This window comes from Apodemus sylvaticus, chromosome 23, assembly GCF_947179515.1.
Source record: "Apodemus sylvaticus chromosome 23, mApoSyl1.1, whole genome shotgun sequence".
Classification (NCBI taxonomy): Eukaryota; Metazoa; Chordata; class Mammalia; order Rodentia; family Muridae; genus Apodemus; species Apodemus sylvaticus.
This window is the reverse complement of record NC_067494.1, coordinates 37,221,039-37,241,519: the sequence shown is the minus strand read 5'-3', so window position 1 is coordinate 37,241,519 and position 20,481 is coordinate 37,221,039. Positions and strand designations below refer to the sequence as shown.

General features: G+C 42.2%; 1 protein-coding gene across 3 annotated transcripts in view; it reads left to right on the top strand.

Annotated features, from left to right (window-relative positions):
* The window catches only part of Nlrp2 (NLR family pyrin domain containing 2), a 58,884-nt gene that overhangs the window by 15,029 nt on the left and 23,374 nt on the right, over positions 1 to 20,481 (top strand). For all 3 annotated transcript variants that reach the window (XM_052169856.1, XM_052169855.1, XM_052169857.1), the window contains exons 2-5: positions 4,167 to 4,487; positions 7,757 to 7,807; positions 9,983 to 10,042; positions 18,269 to 19,862. In XM_052169856.1, coding sequence (XP_052025816.1) covers positions 4,208 to 4,487; positions 7,757 to 7,807; positions 9,983 to 10,042; positions 18,269 to 19,862 — 1,985 coding nt within the window. In that variant the 5' untranslated portion in view covers positions 4,167 to 4,207. The remainder of the gene's footprint in view (positions 1 to 4,166; positions 4,488 to 7,756; positions 7,808 to 9,982; positions 10,043 to 18,268; positions 19,863 to 20,481) is intronic.

Genomic DNA, 20,481 nt, shown 5'->3' with positions numbered 1-20,481 from the left:
GGCAGGGTCTTGTGTCTCCCACATGGCCTTGAACTCGCTATGTAGCAAAGATGAGGGAGAAGCTCGGACTCCTTCAGCCTCCACCTCCTCCGAGCTTTGATTACAGGCATGCAGCCACCATGCCTTGTGTGAGTGCTAAAGATGGGCGCCCAGGCCTTGAGCATGCTCAGTAAGCACTTAGACCACTTGAACTAAATCCCAGACCATGGAAGAACTATAAAATATAAAAAAAAAATATTGAGATGAACAGTATGTCTATAGTGTGTACCATTCAAGACAGGATTTCACCATGATGCCAGGCTGACTTTAAAGTACTGAGTTCAAGTACTACATTTGCCTGTGCCTCCTGGGTAGCTGGCACCTTGAGTAGTTTTTTGGCATGGTTCCTCTACATACTATGAGCACTGATGCAAAATGCTTCTGTGTATTAGAAAACAGACTAGATGAATGACAGCCTTGTTGGATAGCTGCCGACGGCTTCATTTAACCTGAAGCTGCAACTAGGAAGCAATGAAAGCAATGTGCTTCGCTGAGGCATTTTTCATGTTTTCTTTTATACCCTCCCCTTCTGACCCACCAGATAGACCCTCCCTCCCTCCTTTAAGTAGACCCACTTTCTACCTTCCTTTCATACGGCCACCATTATGCTCTCTGCCGCTTCCTTCCCTACCTTTGGGTCCCTTCCTCTCCTCTCAGCCACTTTTCTAGATGCATGTTCATGTGTGTGTTCATATAACATATGTGTTGCATCTTAAAACCTGAGTTCTGAGAGAAAATGTGATATTTGTCATTCTGAGGCTGGCTGACTTTGCATAGCATATTCTGACTTCCTACAGATAATGGAAATATATTCTTCTAGAGAATAATAGACTAGATACATATGGTACAGAAACAGAAGTGGGAATTACTTCAAGCTAAGTAAAGGGAAAGTGAAAAGGAAACTTGGAATAGAGGTGAAGAAGAGAGATGAATTGAAACTGTGTAATGGTTTATGGTAAAAGTGTAATGAAATCGATTGTTTTGTGTGTTAAGTTTAAAAAATAATGCAAAAGCTGGCCATGAAGCTCGGTTGTTAAAGAATGTTTATCATTCATGAAACCCTAGGTTAGAACCCAACTCTGCATATTCCGGAGATGGTAGTACCAGGCTGTAATCCCAACACTCAGGAGACAAAGACAAGGCACATTCTGGAGTTCAAGGTCATCCTTGCACAGTGAATTTGAAGCCAGTCTTAGGTACATGAGATCCTGCCTCAAAAAAATGTTAACATTGTCAACTAAATTATTTCAAAGCCATTTGTGGTGGTACATAACTTTAAATCACAGCCCTTTGGAGGAAGGGGCAGACAGTTCTCTAAGTTCAAACCAAGCCTGATCTACATAGAAAGTTCCAAGCCAGCCAATGCTAACATAGTGAGAACCTACCTTAAAAAAAAAAAACTAACGAAAATGATAATTTTATTCCTGGCTAGAGAGATTGCTCAGTGGTCAAGAGCACTCACTGTTCTTCCAGCAAACCAGAGTTCACATCAGGCAGCTCACAAGAGGTCGCACAGTGATGACTTCATAACAGCAGCGCCCTCTTCTGGCTTCCATGGGACTGCACTCATGAGCACACACACACACAACAACACATAAAGATTCCAATAAATCTTTAAAAAAAAAAGTATTCTCCACAGGTGAACAGTATCCTATTGCACACACCATTTTCCTTATCCATTTGTCAGCTGATGAACCTCTAGTCTACATTTTAGGATTTGTTTTTATGTGCACTTGTGTGTGTCTGTGTGTGTGTGTCTGTGTGTGCGCGCGCATGCGCGCACATATACACACACACATACACATATGTGCAGTTGTCTGCAGAAGCCAGAAAATGGTGTCAGATCGACTGCAGTGAGAGTTACAGGAAGTTTCTAGAGGGCTAGTTCCACTAGAAGAGCAGACAGCATTCATAATTGCTGAGCTATCTCTCCAGCCCCTGAACTATATTTTCAATCTGAACTCCTTTTACTTCACTACCACCAGAAACTCATTGTGCTTACGATTGTGCCCCACACTATTATCTTGTCCTGGAGCTGAGAACAGAGGCCAGAGTTAAGACTTAGTTCAGAGTCTCACAAAGAGGGACCTCCTCACTCATGCCACAGATGATGGTCTGGGGGGTACAAACATTTCAGCTAAGTAGGGTGAGAAAGCTCTAGGACCGAATGTATAGTGGTGACTTCACTTACTATATGAAACCTCTTTATAACTTTTTAAAAGTAAATTTCAAAGGTTCTTATCACAAAACTGACTACTCACACTGGAAAAAATTAGTTTTCTACAACAGTCTTACTGGGCATACAAACCACACTTAAGGGCAGGCCCTGTGCCCAGTAGCAGCTGACAAGCACAAAACAAACTCAATGGTACCTGTGGAGTTTATATTTTTTTAATGTAATACTGCTTTGTCTGGATATTTAGTTTTATTTTTATTTACAGGTCTTTTGTTTATATGTTATGGTTTCTGGTTTTGGGGTGTTTATGGAGTTTCTCTGTGTGTCCAATATGCCTAACTCAGCATCTGTATTTCTTCTATACCTTTTCTTTGGCTTTATGTGCTTTATTCTATTCCGATTTTTGTTTTATTTTATCTTAATCTTTATCTTTCTATTTACTTTTTAAACATTTATTTATATGAGTACACTGCCACTCTCTTCAGACACACAGAAGAGGGCACCAGACCCCATTACAGATGTCTGTGAGCCACCATGTGGTTGCTGGGAATTGAACTCGGGTCCCCTGCAAGAGCAGTCAGTGCTCTTACCTGCGGAGCCATCTCTCCTGCCCTATCTTATTTTATTTTTAGATGCTTGTTTTCTAATGAAAGAGAAAGGAAGGATGTGCATTTGGGTGGGTGAAGATATAAGAAGAATCTGGGAGGAGTTAGGAATGGAGAAACACTCATCAGAATATATTTTATGGGCAATGTATTTTCAACTTTTAAAAACTAATAAATATTTGAAATGTTCTTGCCAAAAAAAAAACCAAACAAACCCTACTTGATGTCATTGCCATCTTCAGCACTTTGATTATAATATTTCAGCTTCCATGTGTATTCAGTCACATTATCCAACATGAATAGAGACAATTTCGATAGTTACTTCTCGGGAGAGTGGAGGAGGACAATGGAGTAGCACAAGGCACAGATGTGTGCCTATAATGTGAACAATTTAATGAACCTGACATAAGGATGGACACCCTGAGGCCATCAGCAGAGGCTTAACAATGGACACAACCATACTCTCTCCTACATAAACAGGATTGAAAATCCACATAGATCGTCTGTAAAACTTTACCCCTCTCCTGGGTCAGTAATAAAAGTCCAGATTTTTCAACCCAAATTCTTAATATTGCTACTATGTAATGCCTGTGATAGGGGATTGGTCTTGAGAGTCTTGGGCTTTATAAGAAAAGTAATCCCATAAAAGTATATGATCTGTTTTGTCTCTGTTCTCAATTAGAATTCCTTCTATTGTTTTGTCTGCAAACATTCATACATACATTCGCCTCATTCAGATTCAAAACTCTGTCTTACTGCATAAACAGAGTAAGGTAACTTTGTATCGGATTGTTATTGAAAACTACACCTTTTTTGGGGGAGGGGGTTGAGACAGGGTTTCTCTATGTGGCCCTGGCTGTCCTGGAACTCACTCTGTAGACCAGGTTGGCCTCGAACTCAAAACTCTGCCTGCCTCTGCCTCCAGAATGCTGGGATTTTAAAGATGTGTACCATCACTGCCCAGCTCAACATAAATTTTATTAGCGTATTTATACATTGAACTTGAAAGTAATCGGTGGTCTCCAAGGCACAGGAGACATGGCCCTGTAGGTTTTTCATGTGGCTTGAGAGTCTTGCATGTTTTCAGTGGGACCAAGATTAACCCCTTAAGTGAAGGAATGCAATTCCATGAGACCTTAACCGTTATCAGGAATTTGCTCCTTTTGGAGCCACTTACATAATTTCATTCTTGAACTATTTTATTTACATCCCAAATGGTGCCCCCTTCCCCCTTTGAGGGGGGAGGAATTTGCTGTTAGAGGCGCAAGAGAATGTGCTGATCGCCTGCTGTGGCCCAGGGGTCACCAGGATTCGAGTTGAAGGAAGCTGTCTCTTTCTTCCCACAGTTCTCTCGAGCTGGAGGCTCAGATCTCACCTGTGGGTCAAGATGGACTATTCTGATCAGTTGGGTTTCAACCTAAAAGATGTGCTGAAGAAGCTGAGCAAGATGGAGTTGAACGATTTCAAGAGTACATTATGGAGCTGTCCTCTGCCAGACACCATGAAACAGACCAACAAGCAGATGGTGGACCTGGCCAACGGAGCTCAGTTAGCAGAAATTCTCCTACACTACTGCCCCAGTGACTGGGTCATGAGAATCACCTTCCAGATCTTGGAGGCAATAAACCGTGTGGACCTATCTGAGTTAGTAAGGAAGCAAGTCGAAGGTGAGCAGAGACTGTTTCCTGCTGTGCCCTAGAAAAGAGGGGCTGGCTTTAAGGGTTTTGGCTCTGTAGCGATGCCAGGCATGATGGGTGGCACCTGTGAATCTGCTGCTAGGGAGGCTGAGGCCAGAGGATGGCTTTGAGTTGTAGACCAGCCTAGGCTATATGGTAAGTTAGTCGATGCCTCAAAAATAAAAAAAGACCGAGGAGGAGATAAGTGCTTGTCACGAAAACATGCATACCTGACTCTGATCCTCAGAGTCATACCATTTTTAAAAGCCAAGCATTACACACACGGAATCCCAACACTAGAGAGGTTGTGGAGAGAGGAGGGCCCCTGGACAGTCAGGCCTCGCCTAATCACTGCTGAGCTCCTAGCCAATGGGATATTCTGCCTTAGAAATTAAGGTGTATAGTGCCTGAATAATGACCCCTCAAGGTTGTTTTTTTTTTTTGCCTATACACACACACACACATGCATATGCATACACACATATGCATACACATACACACGCACACACACATGTACGCACACATGTGTGCATGCACACAGACACACGTGTGCACACAGACACACGTGTGCACACAGACACACGTGTGCACACAGACACACGTGTGCACACAGACACACGTGTGCACACAGACACACGTGTGCACACAGACACACGTGTGCACACAGACACAGGCACAGTTGATCCCTATGTATATGTATTTCTTCTTTCACCCCCCCCACCCCCCAAATAGGAAACAGTTTTTAAAGCAAGTGGAGAATTAGCATTGAGCATCGCAGAGCTATTCAGAGCACAAATGCTAGAACTTCACTAAGTTTGAGGAATATCTGTCTGGGTTTTTCCCCCATTCCAAGGTCTGTTAGGGTATGAGGTAACCACCAAGAGCTCTTTCTCATGGTGCCCTTAAACTGACGCTGCTTATGTACGATTTATTCATGACCCTGTTTTTATTTTCTGTTTCTCGAGACTCAGTTTTAGATTTGTGTGTGTACATGCGCATCTGCGCGTGTGTGCGCGTGTGCATGTGTCTGTGAATGAATATCATGTGTGTGCAGGTATCTGCAGAGGTCAGAAGCAAGAGGTAAGATCCATTGAAGCTCAAGGTACAGGCAGTAGTAACAAGGTACCCAGCATGCTGGGGACTGAATTCAGGTTCTGTGGAAGAGTGTATGTGCTCTGAACTGCTGAGTCATCTCTCCAGACCAGGACCTCAAAGCTTTATATATTATGATGATAAGTTACTTTCCGTTTTGTTTTCAATCCTAACTTAGATTTCCTTCACTAAGTGGCGTGTAAATATCTACATATATACATTCCATGCTCTCTTACAAATGGATGCCTCTACCATCCTTTAGGCCTGCAGCCTTGCCACTTGCTGTTGAGCTCTAGGCCAATGGAAGAGTCTGCCGAAGAACCTAAGGTGCATGGTGCTACCAATACCACTAGAGCATCCTGTGACTTTGTTCTGGCATCTTTAGCAGCATCTCCAGTCCCCTTGTGCTACTTCCAAATTGCCGTACCCATCAAATGGACAGGCCCCCCCCTCAATTTGTAACTTTCAAATGGCTGTAGACAAGGTCAGATGGCTACGAGGAAGTGAAAGTTCCTGGAACAGAGACCCTTCGTTTGATGCTTACTCATGGAGATGTCCTAAAAAGAGCTTTAGATACAATGACATGTAGAATATGTAATTGGAGATAAATAATTTATTAATGTAGGGCTTCACCTAGGTGTGGAAACTGAGAACTTACAGCTTATCTACAAGATGGAGGTGGAGAAAGAGCAAGACTGGGCCTGATGCCGATTTTTTTTTAAAACTGCCTCTTTTATTTAAAAAAAAAAAGTATTCTTATTTAAAAGGGAAGTAAAAACACTTTATGATAAAATTAAAGATTTACATGGAAAATATTTCAGATAAACGTGTTAAAAGTGACAGTTTTCATGGAGAATTAAAGAGTAAAGTGGTAGACATGTAAAACATTCCTAAATTAATTGAAATATGGAATAGAAACATTTTATAGAATTGAAGATTTACGTGGAAAATATTTCTGATAAAATTGTAGAAAAATGTAGAAAAACATGTTAGAATTGAAGATTATCATGGAAATTTTACAGATAAAATGATAGGCATAAAGATAATCCTAAATTGATTGAAGGTGGAATTATAAACATTTTCAGATAAAATTGAAGATTTACATGAAAAATATTTCTGGTAAAATTCAAGAAATTTATAGACAAACACCTTAAAATTGACTATTTCATGGAAATTTTTACATATGAAATGGTAGATCTAAAAGTTCTTTCTAAATTAATTGAAGATGAAATTAGAAACATTTGTGATAAAATCAAAGGTTTACATTGAAAACATTTCTGATAAAATAGAGGAAATATATAGAAAGACATATTAAAATTGAAGATTATCATGAAAATAATGCAAATAAAATGGTGGACATAAACGTTACTAAATTAATTTAAAAAGGAATTACAAACATTTTCTAATAAAATTGAAGATTTACATGGAAAATATTTCATTAGTCTATGTCTTTTTATTGGGAGTTGGTCCATTGTTAAGAGATATTAAGGAATAGTGATTGTTGCTTCCTGTTATTTTTATGTTTGTCTGGCTATCTTCTTTTGGGTTTGTTGGAAGATTACTTTCTTGCTCTTTCTAGGATATAGTTTCCCTCCTTTGTTGGCATTTTCTGTTAATTATCCTTTGTAGGGCTAGATTTGTGGACAGTGTGTAAATTTGGTTTTATCATGGAATATCTTGGTTTCTCCATCTATGATGATTGAGAGTTTTGCTGGGTATAGTAGTCTGGGCTGGCATTTGTGTTCTCTTAGGGTCTGAATGAGGTCTGCCCAGGATCTTCTAGCTTTCATCATTTCTGATGAGAAGTCTGGTGTAATTCTGATAGGTCTGCCTATTTTGAAACCTCAAAACCCACGCCCCAGTGACACACCTTCTCCAAATAGACCACACCTCCTAATCCTTTCTAAACAGTCCACCAACTGGGAGCCAAAGGTTCAATTCATTGAGTATACAGGCAGGGGTCATTCCCATTCAAACCACCATACACATCCCTTTCCTAGAAACTGCGATCACAGAACCAGGCAAGAGCTCCCTCCTGTGGGACAAGCCTCCTATACATTCAGAAAGCAAGGTATTACCCACAGAAGGGTCAAGCCAGAGAGAAAGGCGTTTGGAATGCATCTGGGAAAACTTGCAAATTTCTTCTATTTTTTTTTTTTCTTTTTCAGACGCAGCATCAAAAATACCTACGGTAAAGTCAAAGGCTACTACTAAACGAAGTAAGTTCTGTGTGGATAATTTTTATTCATGGGAAATTTGAATACCTTAGGATTCCTTTTTAAAAAAAATACGATTCTGTGTTAAAACACCAAAGGACATGAAAAGACGGTCCCTAAGGTCTGGCCTGTCGAGCCTGGGTACTGATAAGATAAGCTGCTGCAAGGTAATATCTAGTAGGAATCGGCAGGTATATATAAGGCGGGAGAAGTAAGCTGTTCCTTATCAAGGGAGGTGGACTGGGGCCTGCCTTTCCGTTTTCTTTTTCTTTGTTCTTTGTATTTAAAAACTTCATGTGTATAATGCATTTTGATTGTATCCACCCTCATTCCATGCCCTGCAGTTTATACGCCCTCCATTATCCACTCCGACATTTTTTATCCATTTCTTTTTACTTAATTCATTTACATCCCACTCACTGCCCCCCTCCCACGCAACCCCTTCCTCCTCCCCTTCTCTTTTGAGTGGTTGTTGGTGGTGGGGGGTTCCCTGGGAATCTCCAATTCCTAGCACTCCCAAGTCTCTGCAAGGCTAAGTGCTTCCTCTCCTACTGAAGCCAGACAAGGCAGCCCAACTAGAAGAACATATCCCACAGACCGACAACAGCTTTTGGGATAGCCTCAGGTCCAGTTGTTTGGGACTCGCATGAAGACCAAGCTGCCCCTCTCTCTGCTACATGCATGCAGGGAGGCCTAGGTCCAGCTTGTGTTTGCTCTTCGTTTTGTGAGTTGGTCTCCAAGAACCGCAAGGGTCCAGGTTACCTGACTCTGTTGGTCTTGCTGTGGAGTTCCTATCCCCTTAGGGGCTGCAATCCTTCCTTCCATTCTTCCATAAGAGTCTCCACGCTCCATCTACTGTCTGGCTGTGGGTGTCTGCATTTGTCTGAGTCACCTGCTGGGTAGAGCCTCTCAGAGGACAGCTGTGCTAGACTCCAGTCTGCAAGCTTTACAGTGCACTCTGAACTTCATATATATATGCCTTTAAAAAAAAAATCCTTTGAGTCATCTTACTGTCTGAATAGGGGTTTAGAACTGTCTACTGGAGAGTGGGTATCCTCTCAAAACCTCTCAAGGTTGCATCTTTGTTTTGTTATTTTTACATCCCACTCACTATCACCCTCACAAAGTCCCTCTCCCCATTCTCCCTCCCCTTCTCTGAGAGTGTGGCCCACCACCTGGGCATCCCCCAACCTTGGCACATCAAGTCTCTGCAGGTTTAGGCACTTAACTGGTAAGTTGAACTAGCATTGCTTAAAGGAGCGTAGATGAGGGTCTGTTTACAGAAACATCGGCGTCTTAGCAGTAGGTGCAATATCTATCCTTTGGACGGGGTCCTGATGGGCCCAATCTTATGCAGTTAACCACATACGCTAAGAGTTCAAGGGTACAGCAGCCTTGCCATTGCCTGGAGCACAGCATTCTCCTCCCCTCTGGGTCTTACAAGCTTTTCTGTCCCCTCTTCTGCAATATTCCCTGAACCTTGGAAGAAGTGACCACGAATGTCCATTTAAGGCTAAGCATCTGTCAATAGCCGTTTAGTCTCAGCACTTACCCGTAAGCCTGATTGATGTCCATGACCATTCACTGGACAAAATTTGACCTAGACCAAAGATCAATAAGCTATAGCCTGTAGCTCTCCCCAGGGCCTTACATGATTGCTATGTCCCTTTTTCTCCAAGGCCAGGCAGAAAAACCTTCTATTTCCCTGTGGCTCTTCTTCCTCTTGGGACCCAGAAGTCCCCACCTGTACCTTCCACCAGCATTTGGCTCCCGGCCTTCTTTATTGACAAACCAAGAACCAATTAGGGAACTAGGCCTTAGTCTCAGAGCCTCCCCTTACAGCTTGCACCTCCAAGACTCAAGGAAGAGTATTTGTGGCATCCCTGATACCACAAAACAACCTAGCAGTGCATTTCTCCAAAGCAATTTCTCTTGCTAAGCAACATATGAATGCAACCTAAGCTCTGTTGGAATTCCCTTACCAGAAAGGAAGCCTCATTCTAAAGTGAGGAGCCGATAACGGGCTCATTTATATGTCCAGTGTCTCCTTAAACTTCTCTTTCCATGATCTAGGTCTGAAATGCTGGGCTCCTTGACTGAGCTTGTGCCCTCTCTGAGCCCCGGCCTCTCCAGATCACAGACTCACACAGTGGCAGATGAAAGCTGTCTCTCTTTCAGGGCGACCCTCGAGCATGACACTTATATTCCACGATTTCGTTCAAGGAGCTGAGAGGCCGGGTAAGTTTCACAATGTTCACTGTTACCGTAAGCTAAGCAAAGCCCACCTCCCCCTTCCATACTTCTGAAAACTACAATCTTTCTCCTGCTGCTTCTACCATTTTATTTCGATAATGTCCTAATGAGCATTGATCCTACATCATACCAGTCCACCCATCTCTTTCAAACCCCTCCATTTTCCTTTCACTCTCCCCCTCTCCCTCTCCTCTCCTCTAGTTCATAATCTTTTTTTTTATTATTTTTTAGTATCTCACAATTCAAAAATCAAACAATTATTCATTTTTATATCTTTCATTCTTCTCTCCTACAATACATTCCCGACTGCAGCATCCCCTCCCCACACTCAGCCCAGCTCCTCCCTAGTTCTGCTTTCCCTCAGATTCCACAAACACCGCAAAGTAAACAACCACAGCATGTACGCAGAGGACCTAGTGCAGACCCCTGCAGGCTCTGAGTGTTGCTTCAGTCTCCGTGAGCCCCTATGAGGCCTACTTAGATGGTTCTGTGGCCCATGTTCTCCAGGTGTCCTTGACCCCAGGCTCCTACAATTCTTCCCCTTTTCCAAGGGGTTCCCCAAACTCTGCCTTTGGTTGTGGGTCTCTGCATCCATTCACATCAAGAGCCAGAGGATGTTGATGTCAGTTGAGCTAGGCACTAATCTATTATTTTGGGAATAATTTTATTTACTTTTTTTTGTGGGGAGCAGGGGTTCATCAGTCGTGTTTAGTCTTGTTGGGGGAAATTAAAAAAAAAAAAAGGCAGCATCCCTCCCGTGCTATCGTCGGCTACTCTCTGGCTCCGGCGACCTTGCTGTCTCCATGGCTAAGCCCATGCAGCAACGGTACCCAGTTCTCTTGCTGAGGATTCTGCACACCTTCCCAGCCCTGGTAAAATCAAAATTCTAGAGGCTTTTAGTTTATCAGTCAGATTTATATTAGTAAAGTCTCCACCCACAAAACGCCCGCACAATGAACTGAAAACTCAATTGATATAAACAAAAACAAGCTACACCCCTAGATGGGGCAGACATACCCTAATTATTATTTAATTATCTATTTAAGAAGTCTCTAGGACTTATGGCCCCCAGGACTGTGTGGTTCTGGCGCCTCTTCCTCTCCTATAGGTTCCATCTTCTCTCTTCCTCTCCTTCCCTTCTCTTCTCTGTCCTTCTGTCCTTCCCTTCTCTTCTCTGTCCTTCTGTCCTGTCTCTAAAATTGTCAGCCCTCCTTCCTTTTCCACTGCCTGATCGCAAGCTCAAGCTCTCCCCTTTCCTTGTACCTGCCCTCCCCTGCGAATAGGCAGCAGTCCACATAGTCTTTTCCTAGGTCTCTGAGGCATTCAGCTTCTGGTTCCTGACCATCCAGGTAGTGCCGGGCATGGACTCCTCATGGCGTGGCCCTCATATTAGACCAATGATGGGTTGGCCATTCCCACAATCTCTGAGGCACCAATGCCTCAGCACACCTTGCTGGTAGAACAGGTGTGGGATAGAGGTTTTGGGGCTGGGTTGGTGTCCTGGTCCCACAACTGGGAGCCCACCCAGGTTACCAGAGATGGCCAGTTCAGGCTCTGTACCCTCTCTCACTAGGAGTCCTCATTATAGTGACACTCACAGATTCCATGGCGTTTCTGCTGCAGTAGGTTTCTACACAGCCTCCTAAATGTCCCCTAATTCCAGTCATCCTTCCCAGTACTTTTCCCTCTGCCCCTCCCCCCTTGTTCTGATTCCTTCCCATCCCTATCCAACCACCCACCAACAGGACACCTGAAAATCTCTCTCCCCTTCCCAGAAAGATCTGTGTGTCATGCCTAGAGCCCTCCTTGTTACTACTTAGTTTCTCTGGGTCTGTAGGTTGTAGTGTGATCTTCCTTGACAGCTCATATCCACTTATAAGTGATGACATATTATGTTTATCTTTCTGAGACAGGAATGTCCTCTTTTTAATAGCTGAGTAACACACCATGTGTAAATATACCACATTTTCTTTATCCGTTCCTTGGTTAAGGAACATCTAGGTTGTTTCCAGTTTTTGGCTGTTATGAATAAAGCCACAATGAACATAGTTGAATAAGTATCTTGTGGTAGGATGGCATGTCCTCTGGGTATAAGTCCAGGAGCAAGTGATACAGCTGCGTCTTGAAGTTGAAATACTCCCAATTTTATGATGAACCACCTCATTGATCTCCATACTGGTTGCACAAGTTTGCACTCCCACCAGTAAGAGTGGAGTGCTCCCCTTGCTCCACGTCCTCCTCAACATGAGCTGTCACTTGTGTGATTGATCTTAGCCATTCTGACAAGTGTAAGATAGGATCTCAAAGTAGTTTTGATTTGCATTTCTCTGGTGGCTAATGATGGTGAACATTGGTTTAAGTGTTTCTTGGCCACTGGAAATACCTCTATTGAGAATTCTCTGTTTAGATCTGTACTCCATTTAAATTGGATTATTTGGTTTGTTGCTGGTTAGTTTGAGTCATGTACTTTGCATATTAGCTCTCTGTCATATGTGGGGTTGGTAAAAAAAAAAAAAGTTCCTGTGCTATCAGTTGTTTTGTTGTCTCCTATGTTGATACCCTCAAGGCTGTTCTCTACTTTGTCTTTTGTTGGGTTCAAAGTGTCTGGTTTAATTTTGATGTCTTTGATCCACTTGGTCATGAGGATTTTTTGCTTTGTTTTTATGTATGTGAGTACACTGTTTCTCTTTTAGACACACTGGAAGAGGGCATCAGCTCCCATTACAAATGGTTGTGAGTCATCATGTGGTTGCTGGGAATTGAACTCAGGACCTCTGGAAGAGCAGTTAGTACTCTTAATCACTGAGCCATCTCTCAAGCCCCTTGGACATGAGTTTTAAGCAGGGTGAGAAATGTGGGTTTGTTTGCATTCTTCTACATACAGACATCCAATTAGACCAGCACTATTTATGGAAGATGCTTTGTTTTTTTCCATTGTGTTCTGACTTCATCAAAAATTGGGTCTTCACAGATGTGTGGACTTATGTCTGGGTTTTCAACTGCATAGATTACAGTGTCTGTTTTTACGCCCATACCATGTGGTTTTTATTACTATAGCCCTGTTAGGACAGCTTGAAATCAGGGATGGTAATATCTAGAAATTCTTATATTGTATAGGATTGTTTTAGCTGTCCTGAGATTTTTGGTTTTCCATATAAAGTTGAGTATTGTCCTTTCAAGACATATAAAGAATTGTATTGGAACGTTGATGGACACTGTGTTGAATCTGTACATTACTTTTGGCGGGATAGCTCATGTTTTACTGATTTGTGCACATGGCAAATCTTTTTCATCCTCTGATGCCTTCATCAATTTCTTTCTTCAAAGACTTGAAATTTTTGCCAAACAAGCCTTTCATTTGCTTGGTTAGAGTTACCACAAAGTAAATGTTGTTTGTAGTTATTATGAAGGGTGTTGTTTTCCCGATTTCTTTCTCAGTATGTTTGTCCTTTGTATAAAGGAGGCCTACCAAATTTTTGTTTTGTTTTGTTAATCTTGTATCCAGCCATTTCATTAAAGGTGTTGAATAAGCTTAAGAGTTCTCCAGTATAATTGTGGTGCCACCTAAGTTACCATATCATGTGCAAATACCTGGTCTCTTCTAATTCATAGCCCTGTGATCTCTTTCAGTTGTCTTATTGCTCTAGCTAGATCTTCAAGTGCTATATGGAGTAGATATGGACAGGGTGGATGGCCATGTCTTATTGCTGATTTTAGTAGAATAATTTTGAGTTTCTCTCATTTTAATGTTGACTATTGACATATTGTAAACTGACTTTATTATGTTTAGATATGTCCATTGTGTTACGGTTGCCTCCAAGACTTATTATGAAGTAGTGTTAAATGTCGTCAAAGATCTTTTCATCACCTAGTTCAATCATTATGTGCATCATGCGGTCTTTTTCTTTCAGTTTGTTTACATGGTGTATTCCGTTGACTGATTTTTTTTTTTTTTTTTGGTATGGTGAATTATCCCTGCATCACTGGGATGAAGCCTAATTGGCCATAGTGGATTGTCTTCTTGATATATGCTTAGATTCAGTTTACAAGTTTTTGGAATATTTTTGCATCTATGTTCATAAGGAAACGTGTTCCATCATTCCCTTTATTTTGTTGAATATTTGTATGTTTTGGGTATCAGCATAAATATGGCCTCTTAAATGAATTCAGCAATGTTCCTTCTCTTTCAATTTGTGGAATAATTTGAAAAGTATTGGTGTTATCTCTTTTTTGAAAGTCTGTTAGAATTCTACACTAAAGCCACCTGGCCCTGGAATGTTTGGGTTTGGATTTGTTTGATTTGTTTGGGCTGGGAGGGTTTTTTTTCCTTTTATTCATTTTACACCTGGATCACAGCACCACCACCACCACCCCCCACGTCCTCCCAATCCCCTTTCTTTAGCTACTTATTCCCTTTCCCCTTCAGCTCTGAGAAAGAGAAGGTGTGGTTTTGAGATACCTGATAACTACTTCCACTTCCTTGGGACTATAGGTCTATTTAATTGTTTATTTGATCTTGATTTGATTTTGGTAAATGGTATCTGTCATTTTCTTTTAGATTTTCCAATTTTGTGGGGTACAGAGTTTTAAAGTAAGACCTGATAATTCTTTGGATTTTCCCAGTGTCTGTTATGTCCTCTTTGTCATTTCTGACTTTGATTTAGATATTCTCTCTCTGCCTTTTAGTTAGGTTGGATAAGGATTATCTTTTTTTTTCCTCATTTCATTGATTCTTTGTATTCTTTTTGTTTGTTTGTTTGTTTTTGAGACAAGGGTCCTCTGTGTAGCCTTGGCTGGTCTGGAGCTCACTCAATAGGCCAGGCTGCCCTCAAACTCAAAGTACTTAATCTAAATCCATATCTTGAACTCTTAACAGTTTCAGAATTTTGTATTGTCTTACTATCTTTAATAGTACTTTTTGATAATTTCATTAATCCTTTGAGAATTTCCTATACTTAATTTTGATCACACTCACCATTCTTACCCAAGCTGCTCCAAGATTCTTCCCAACTTCCCAATACTGTTTTTAATCCATGGAGTCAGATTTGTTCTGCCCAATTTCTTGTGAGCCTGCCCTGAAACATAGTCTGTCTACCAGAGGTTACACTCTTAAAACAGGCTCTTCTTTCCTTCCTCTAGGAGCTGTCAATTGCCAATAGTTCCTTAGCTAGGGTGGGACTTTGTGCCCACCCCAAGTCACCCATCCTCCCTGCCACTGTGCTGGGATTTTTGTCTGGCGTGACCTCACACGAGGTTTGTATGTGCTGCCAGAGCTGCAGTGAGTTCACATGTGCTGCTTCTCTGTCAGGTCTTGAAAATGCTTCCCTCATCAGCCCTCCAATGGCTCGTCTACGCCTTCTGCAACGGCCTCTGTTCCTTGGGCAGAACGTGCTATAAATGTCCTATTTCAGACATGACGCCACTCAGACTTTCAGATCTCATATTACGGTCTTAAATGTTCCAGCGTTTCGCCACTTTTGCATAATACTACCGTATGGATGGAAAACGGTTGTTTCTAAGTATCTTGGTTTTGATTGCCTGGGTCCCCAATAATGAGAAAGATTAGGACAAAAATTGAAGTTATATTACAGATCTGTTTCTTCACATGGGAGATACCCAGCCGATGAAAAGGACTTATCAAATCAGTCTTAAAATTCTGGGTGGTGGTGGCACACGCCTGGTCTACAGAGTGAGTTCCAGGACAGACAGGGCTGCACAGAGAAATCCTGTCTCAAAAATAACAGCAACAAAAATTCTGGCTTACAGGGCATTGCCATCAATGAATTGTGAATTTCAGAAAGTGGGAAGAGAAAAATAGCTGTGTCACAAGGGATAGTAAAGGAAAGAGATAAAAACCATATAGATTCTCTATGCTTTCTCCAGGTGAAAAACCTCCTCCCCTTTGTAGAGAGACAGGCACCTTTGTGATAGAAACCCTAATTAAGGGGTAAACAAAGGAGTATGGGAGTTTTTCCTTAACCCTTTACACTCTTTCATTCTCCATTGTTAGTACAAATTAATTCTCATACTGAAGAAATAGTTTGCAGCTTCAAATCCTGCTCTCTTACGGCACATGTGTACACAGGTCTTCATATAGACATAGTTTCACTCTCCTTTGGTAGGTGCCTGAGAGGTGAGATGGGTTACAGTTAGACAGCACTCTCCACTAATGTTTGCAAGCAGTAGTAGTGAGCTCACAATGGATACCATAGGGATTCATTTTCTGAACTCTTGTGATTTGTTCTGGTCCAGTAGAGAAAACAGACAAGTTATTCTAACAAACTGCATTGTCAGCTTTTTAAGTATTGACTTTGTGTGTGTGTGTGTGTGTGTGTATACACACACACATATATGTAGATATGTATGTATATATATGTATATGTATTTATATATTTTTTTGTTTTTTTTTTTTGGATTTGGTTTTTTTAAGACAGGGTTTCTCTGTGTAGCCCTGGCTATCCTGGAACTCACTCTGTAGACCAGGCTGGCCTCGAATTCAGAAATTCGCCTGCCTCTGCCTCCCAAGTGCTGGGATTACAGGTGTGCACCACCACGCCTGGCTGCGCAGTACCTGTTTTTATCTTTTACTTGTGTGTGTGTGTGTGTATTGGGGCTGCTTATACAAGCATAGACATGTTAAGAGTGGTTACAATGATGGCAAAAAATGTGTCCCATCCGCTATAATCGCTACCCTGTACAGATTCTCACAAAGGTTTTTTTCAGCCTTGTGAGCCACTCCCTGACTCTCCTCTAAATCCTCAGAGAAGTTCTGTGATGCTTTCCTGATCTAAAATGAATGTTCACAGGTCCAGTCTTGGCCAGGTTTTGTGCAGGTAATCTCAGATTCTAGAGTTTAAGAATGTAATAATGATGCCACACCTTAGAACACACTACCTTTCCTTTGATTTCCTTATTTTTATACCCTCTCTTCTTCAATGTTCCCTGTGCCTTGAAGAGTGATAAAGGGACATGTTATTCACTATATTCTTACTCTTGCTGGACCAGTTACAAGTTGTTTTAGTAACAACTACGCACTTTAAAAGAGCATCTCCGACTAAGCTGCCATTGCTAACCTGTGGGTATCAAGCAGAGTCACCGGACTCCTTTAGAGAGCTGTGTGCTCTTGTTCCTCCCTGTGAACTACCTATTGTACTTCCAAGCTCACAACTTGGACAAAATTAGCAGTTTATACAAATGCAGGGGGTGAACCTCGTAAACCTTAGACTAAGACAGTCTCCGAGAAAAGGTAGATGTGATAAAAATTAAAAGGAAATTGTCTTAGGCAACAGAGAGGATTAGTAAGTTGGAGACAAGAACCTAGATGAGAATTCTCAGTGTACTTATGTGAATATATACATGTATGAAAATTTGGGGGTTATGGTGCACGTGCATGAGAGTCCACATCTGATTTTATATACATGTGCACATGTGGAAGCCAAATATTGACATTAACTGTCCTTCTCTAACATTCTCTACCGTATCTTTTGAGATAAGGGCTCCTGCCTGATTAGCTAGTCTGTTTGTCAAAAACAAGGGGGCATGATAATCTCCACCCACCCCACCCCCATAGAACTAAGGTGACAATGCTTGGCTCTCACATAAATGCTAGAGACTGAACTCACTCAAGTCCTTGTGCTAGCGTGGCAGATACTTTGCCAACTGTTCCATCTCCCCAGCCTCCTCTATGAGAATTTTAATAGACAAAAAGAGTATTTAAGCAGTCTAAACAAAGAAGTTACGTTTCCATAGTAGAAGCAATTTTCCCTAATTTTCATTTCCTTAGGCTAAAATAAATAGGGGCTAGTGAGATGGTTCTGGAGTAAGAAATGCATGCTGTTCTTGCAAAAGACCGGAGTTTGGGTCCCAGAACCCATAACAGGCCACTCACAACTACCTGTAGTTCCACTCCAGGGAATCCAAAGGCCTCCTCTGGCATCTATGAGTACTGCACTCACATGTCCATACCCCCCCCCACACACACACACACTCATGTGTTCATAATTAAAGCTTTTTAAATTCTTTCTAATTGGACTCTTTTTAAAAAGAATATTTGCATAAAAATATAAGACCTTGGTGAAATAAATGTGGATCAAAGTTGCTCGTTAAGAGCCGAATTCGCCATTTTCCTTTTCTACTTTATAGAAGACATTTTTTTTTCCACGATAACCAACCATGTTCTGTCTATCCCCTGCCCCATCATCAATGGCAAAGAACACAAGCAAAAGAGGGAATGGAAGAAAATATATACAGAAAAATGGAAGACCTTCTGGCCTAAATGTAATAAAGAGATGTACGTGACTACTGAGAGCTACAGGATACTCTTGTCGCTGTGTAACCCGGACGAAACTGCACCGTTTGCTCACACCATTGTGCTGCATGGCCCGCCAGGCTCTGGAAAAACCGCCATGGCAAAAAGGCTAATGCTAGACTGGTCAGAGTGTAAGCAGGCGCAGATTTTCCCGTGTGCCTTCTATATCAGCTGCAGGGAGGTTATGAACCGCAAGCCTTGCGCGTTTTCCCAACTCCTCTCCATGGATAATCCCTCCTGGAGGAACTGTGTGATGCGTGCTCTAGCCCTGGGACAGAACTTATTAATTGTGATGGATGGTTTCGACGAGCTGACATTCCCAGCAGGAGCTCTGATCCGTGACCTCTGTGATGATTGGAATACAGTGAAGCCAGTAGAGGTCTTGCTGGGCAGTTTGCTGAACAGGAAGATGGCGCCTCATGCCCTCCTGCTGGTCACCACACGGACACGGGCTTTGTGCCGCATCATCACCATAATGAATCGGCCTCTCCTAGTAGAAACTCAGGGATTCTTGGACCAAGAAAAGCTGGAATACTTTCAGAAATACTTTGAAGATGAGGAGGAGGACGACGAAGGTGAGGGAAAGGCACTGAGAGCTTTTAAGGAAGTGAGATGCAATGCCGATCTTTTCCAAATGGCCTCGCTTCCTGCTGCATGTGGGGTATTCTGCCTCTGTCTGGAGCTAGGGATAAAGAAGGGGGAAGACCTGGCTCTTACATGTCAGACCCACACCTCTATGTTCCTGAACTTCCTCTGCAAAGTCTTCTCACCAGAAACCTGTGAGGGCCGCCTCGACAAGGAACTCCAAATGTTATTCAAGAAAATATGTATCCTGGCTGCCGATAGTCTTTTGGAGCAGGTGCCCATACTCCGAGAAGAAGATTTCTTGAAATTACAATTGAACCCGAATCAATTGCATCCTGTGGTGTACAGGCACATCCTCTTTAAGGACGGTTCCAGTACAAACTGTCTCTCTTTCACCAGCCTCGGTATCCATCAGCTCCTGGCTGCCATATTATTTGTTCAGGAGCTTGAGTGGGAAAGCAAGGATGTCTCTAAATATAGTATACAGAATATTCTTTCGAAGGAAACAAGATTAAAAAACCCCGACCTGTCTGGAGTGCTGCCATTTATATTTGGCCTCCTGAACGAGACTCATATTCAAGAGCTGGAGACCATTTTTGGCTGCCAAATATCAGCCGAGGTCAAGAGAAAATTCCTGGAGTGTAAGTCAAAGGGAAACAAACCCTTCTTATTACTGATGAATATGCAAGACGCCTTGTCCTGCCTCTATGAATCTCAGGAGGAAGAGTTTGTGAAGGAAGCCATGGCCGCCTTTGAGGAAATCTCCTTGCATTTGAAAACAGACAGGGACCTCATCCATGCTTCATTCTGCCTCAAGAACTCGCAGAACGTGCAGACACTGTCCCTGCAAGTAGAAAAGGCGGTCTTCGCAGAGAACGGTGCGGCGCTGGAGTCCTTAGCTAGATGTCAAAGGTAAGAACCCTATTTTCCTTGCACGCTTCTGAACGGTACTTCCATCCTCCAACTCCTCCCGTGTGTATTTAGAGGCTGACGTCTCTCTTTCTCTGTAGGGCAGGGCAGGACCTCTTGTACCTGCTCATCTTCCTCCCTAATTAATAACAAAAGTGAGAATGATGGTATAATTAAGGATGCTAGCCTGAGAGTCAGACATCTTAGGTCCTAGGGTCTCCTCTCTCCCGGTGAGCATTTGTTTACTCTCCCTACAGCATTTTCACACACAGTGGGTTCTCCTGCCTGTACCTATCACCTCCCTGCCCACCGTTTATGTTTAAACCCTTTCACTCGTGGGTATCCCTACTTCCACGTTTATAGCACACATGTTTTTATTAAACTCATTTACGTGTGTGTGAGCAAAAGTCAGAGGATAGCTTAACAAAACCAGTGTCTCCTTGAATCTCATGTATCCTAGACATTGAATTCATCAGGCATGGCAGCAAGCACCTTTTCCCAGTGAACCACCTTGCCTGTCCTCACGTTTATATGTGCTCTGTTGTCTTCCCCCCCTTTTTATTTTTGCTTTGTAAAATGAGATTTGATTAAATATGTTCCACTTGAAGGCCTTACTCTGTAT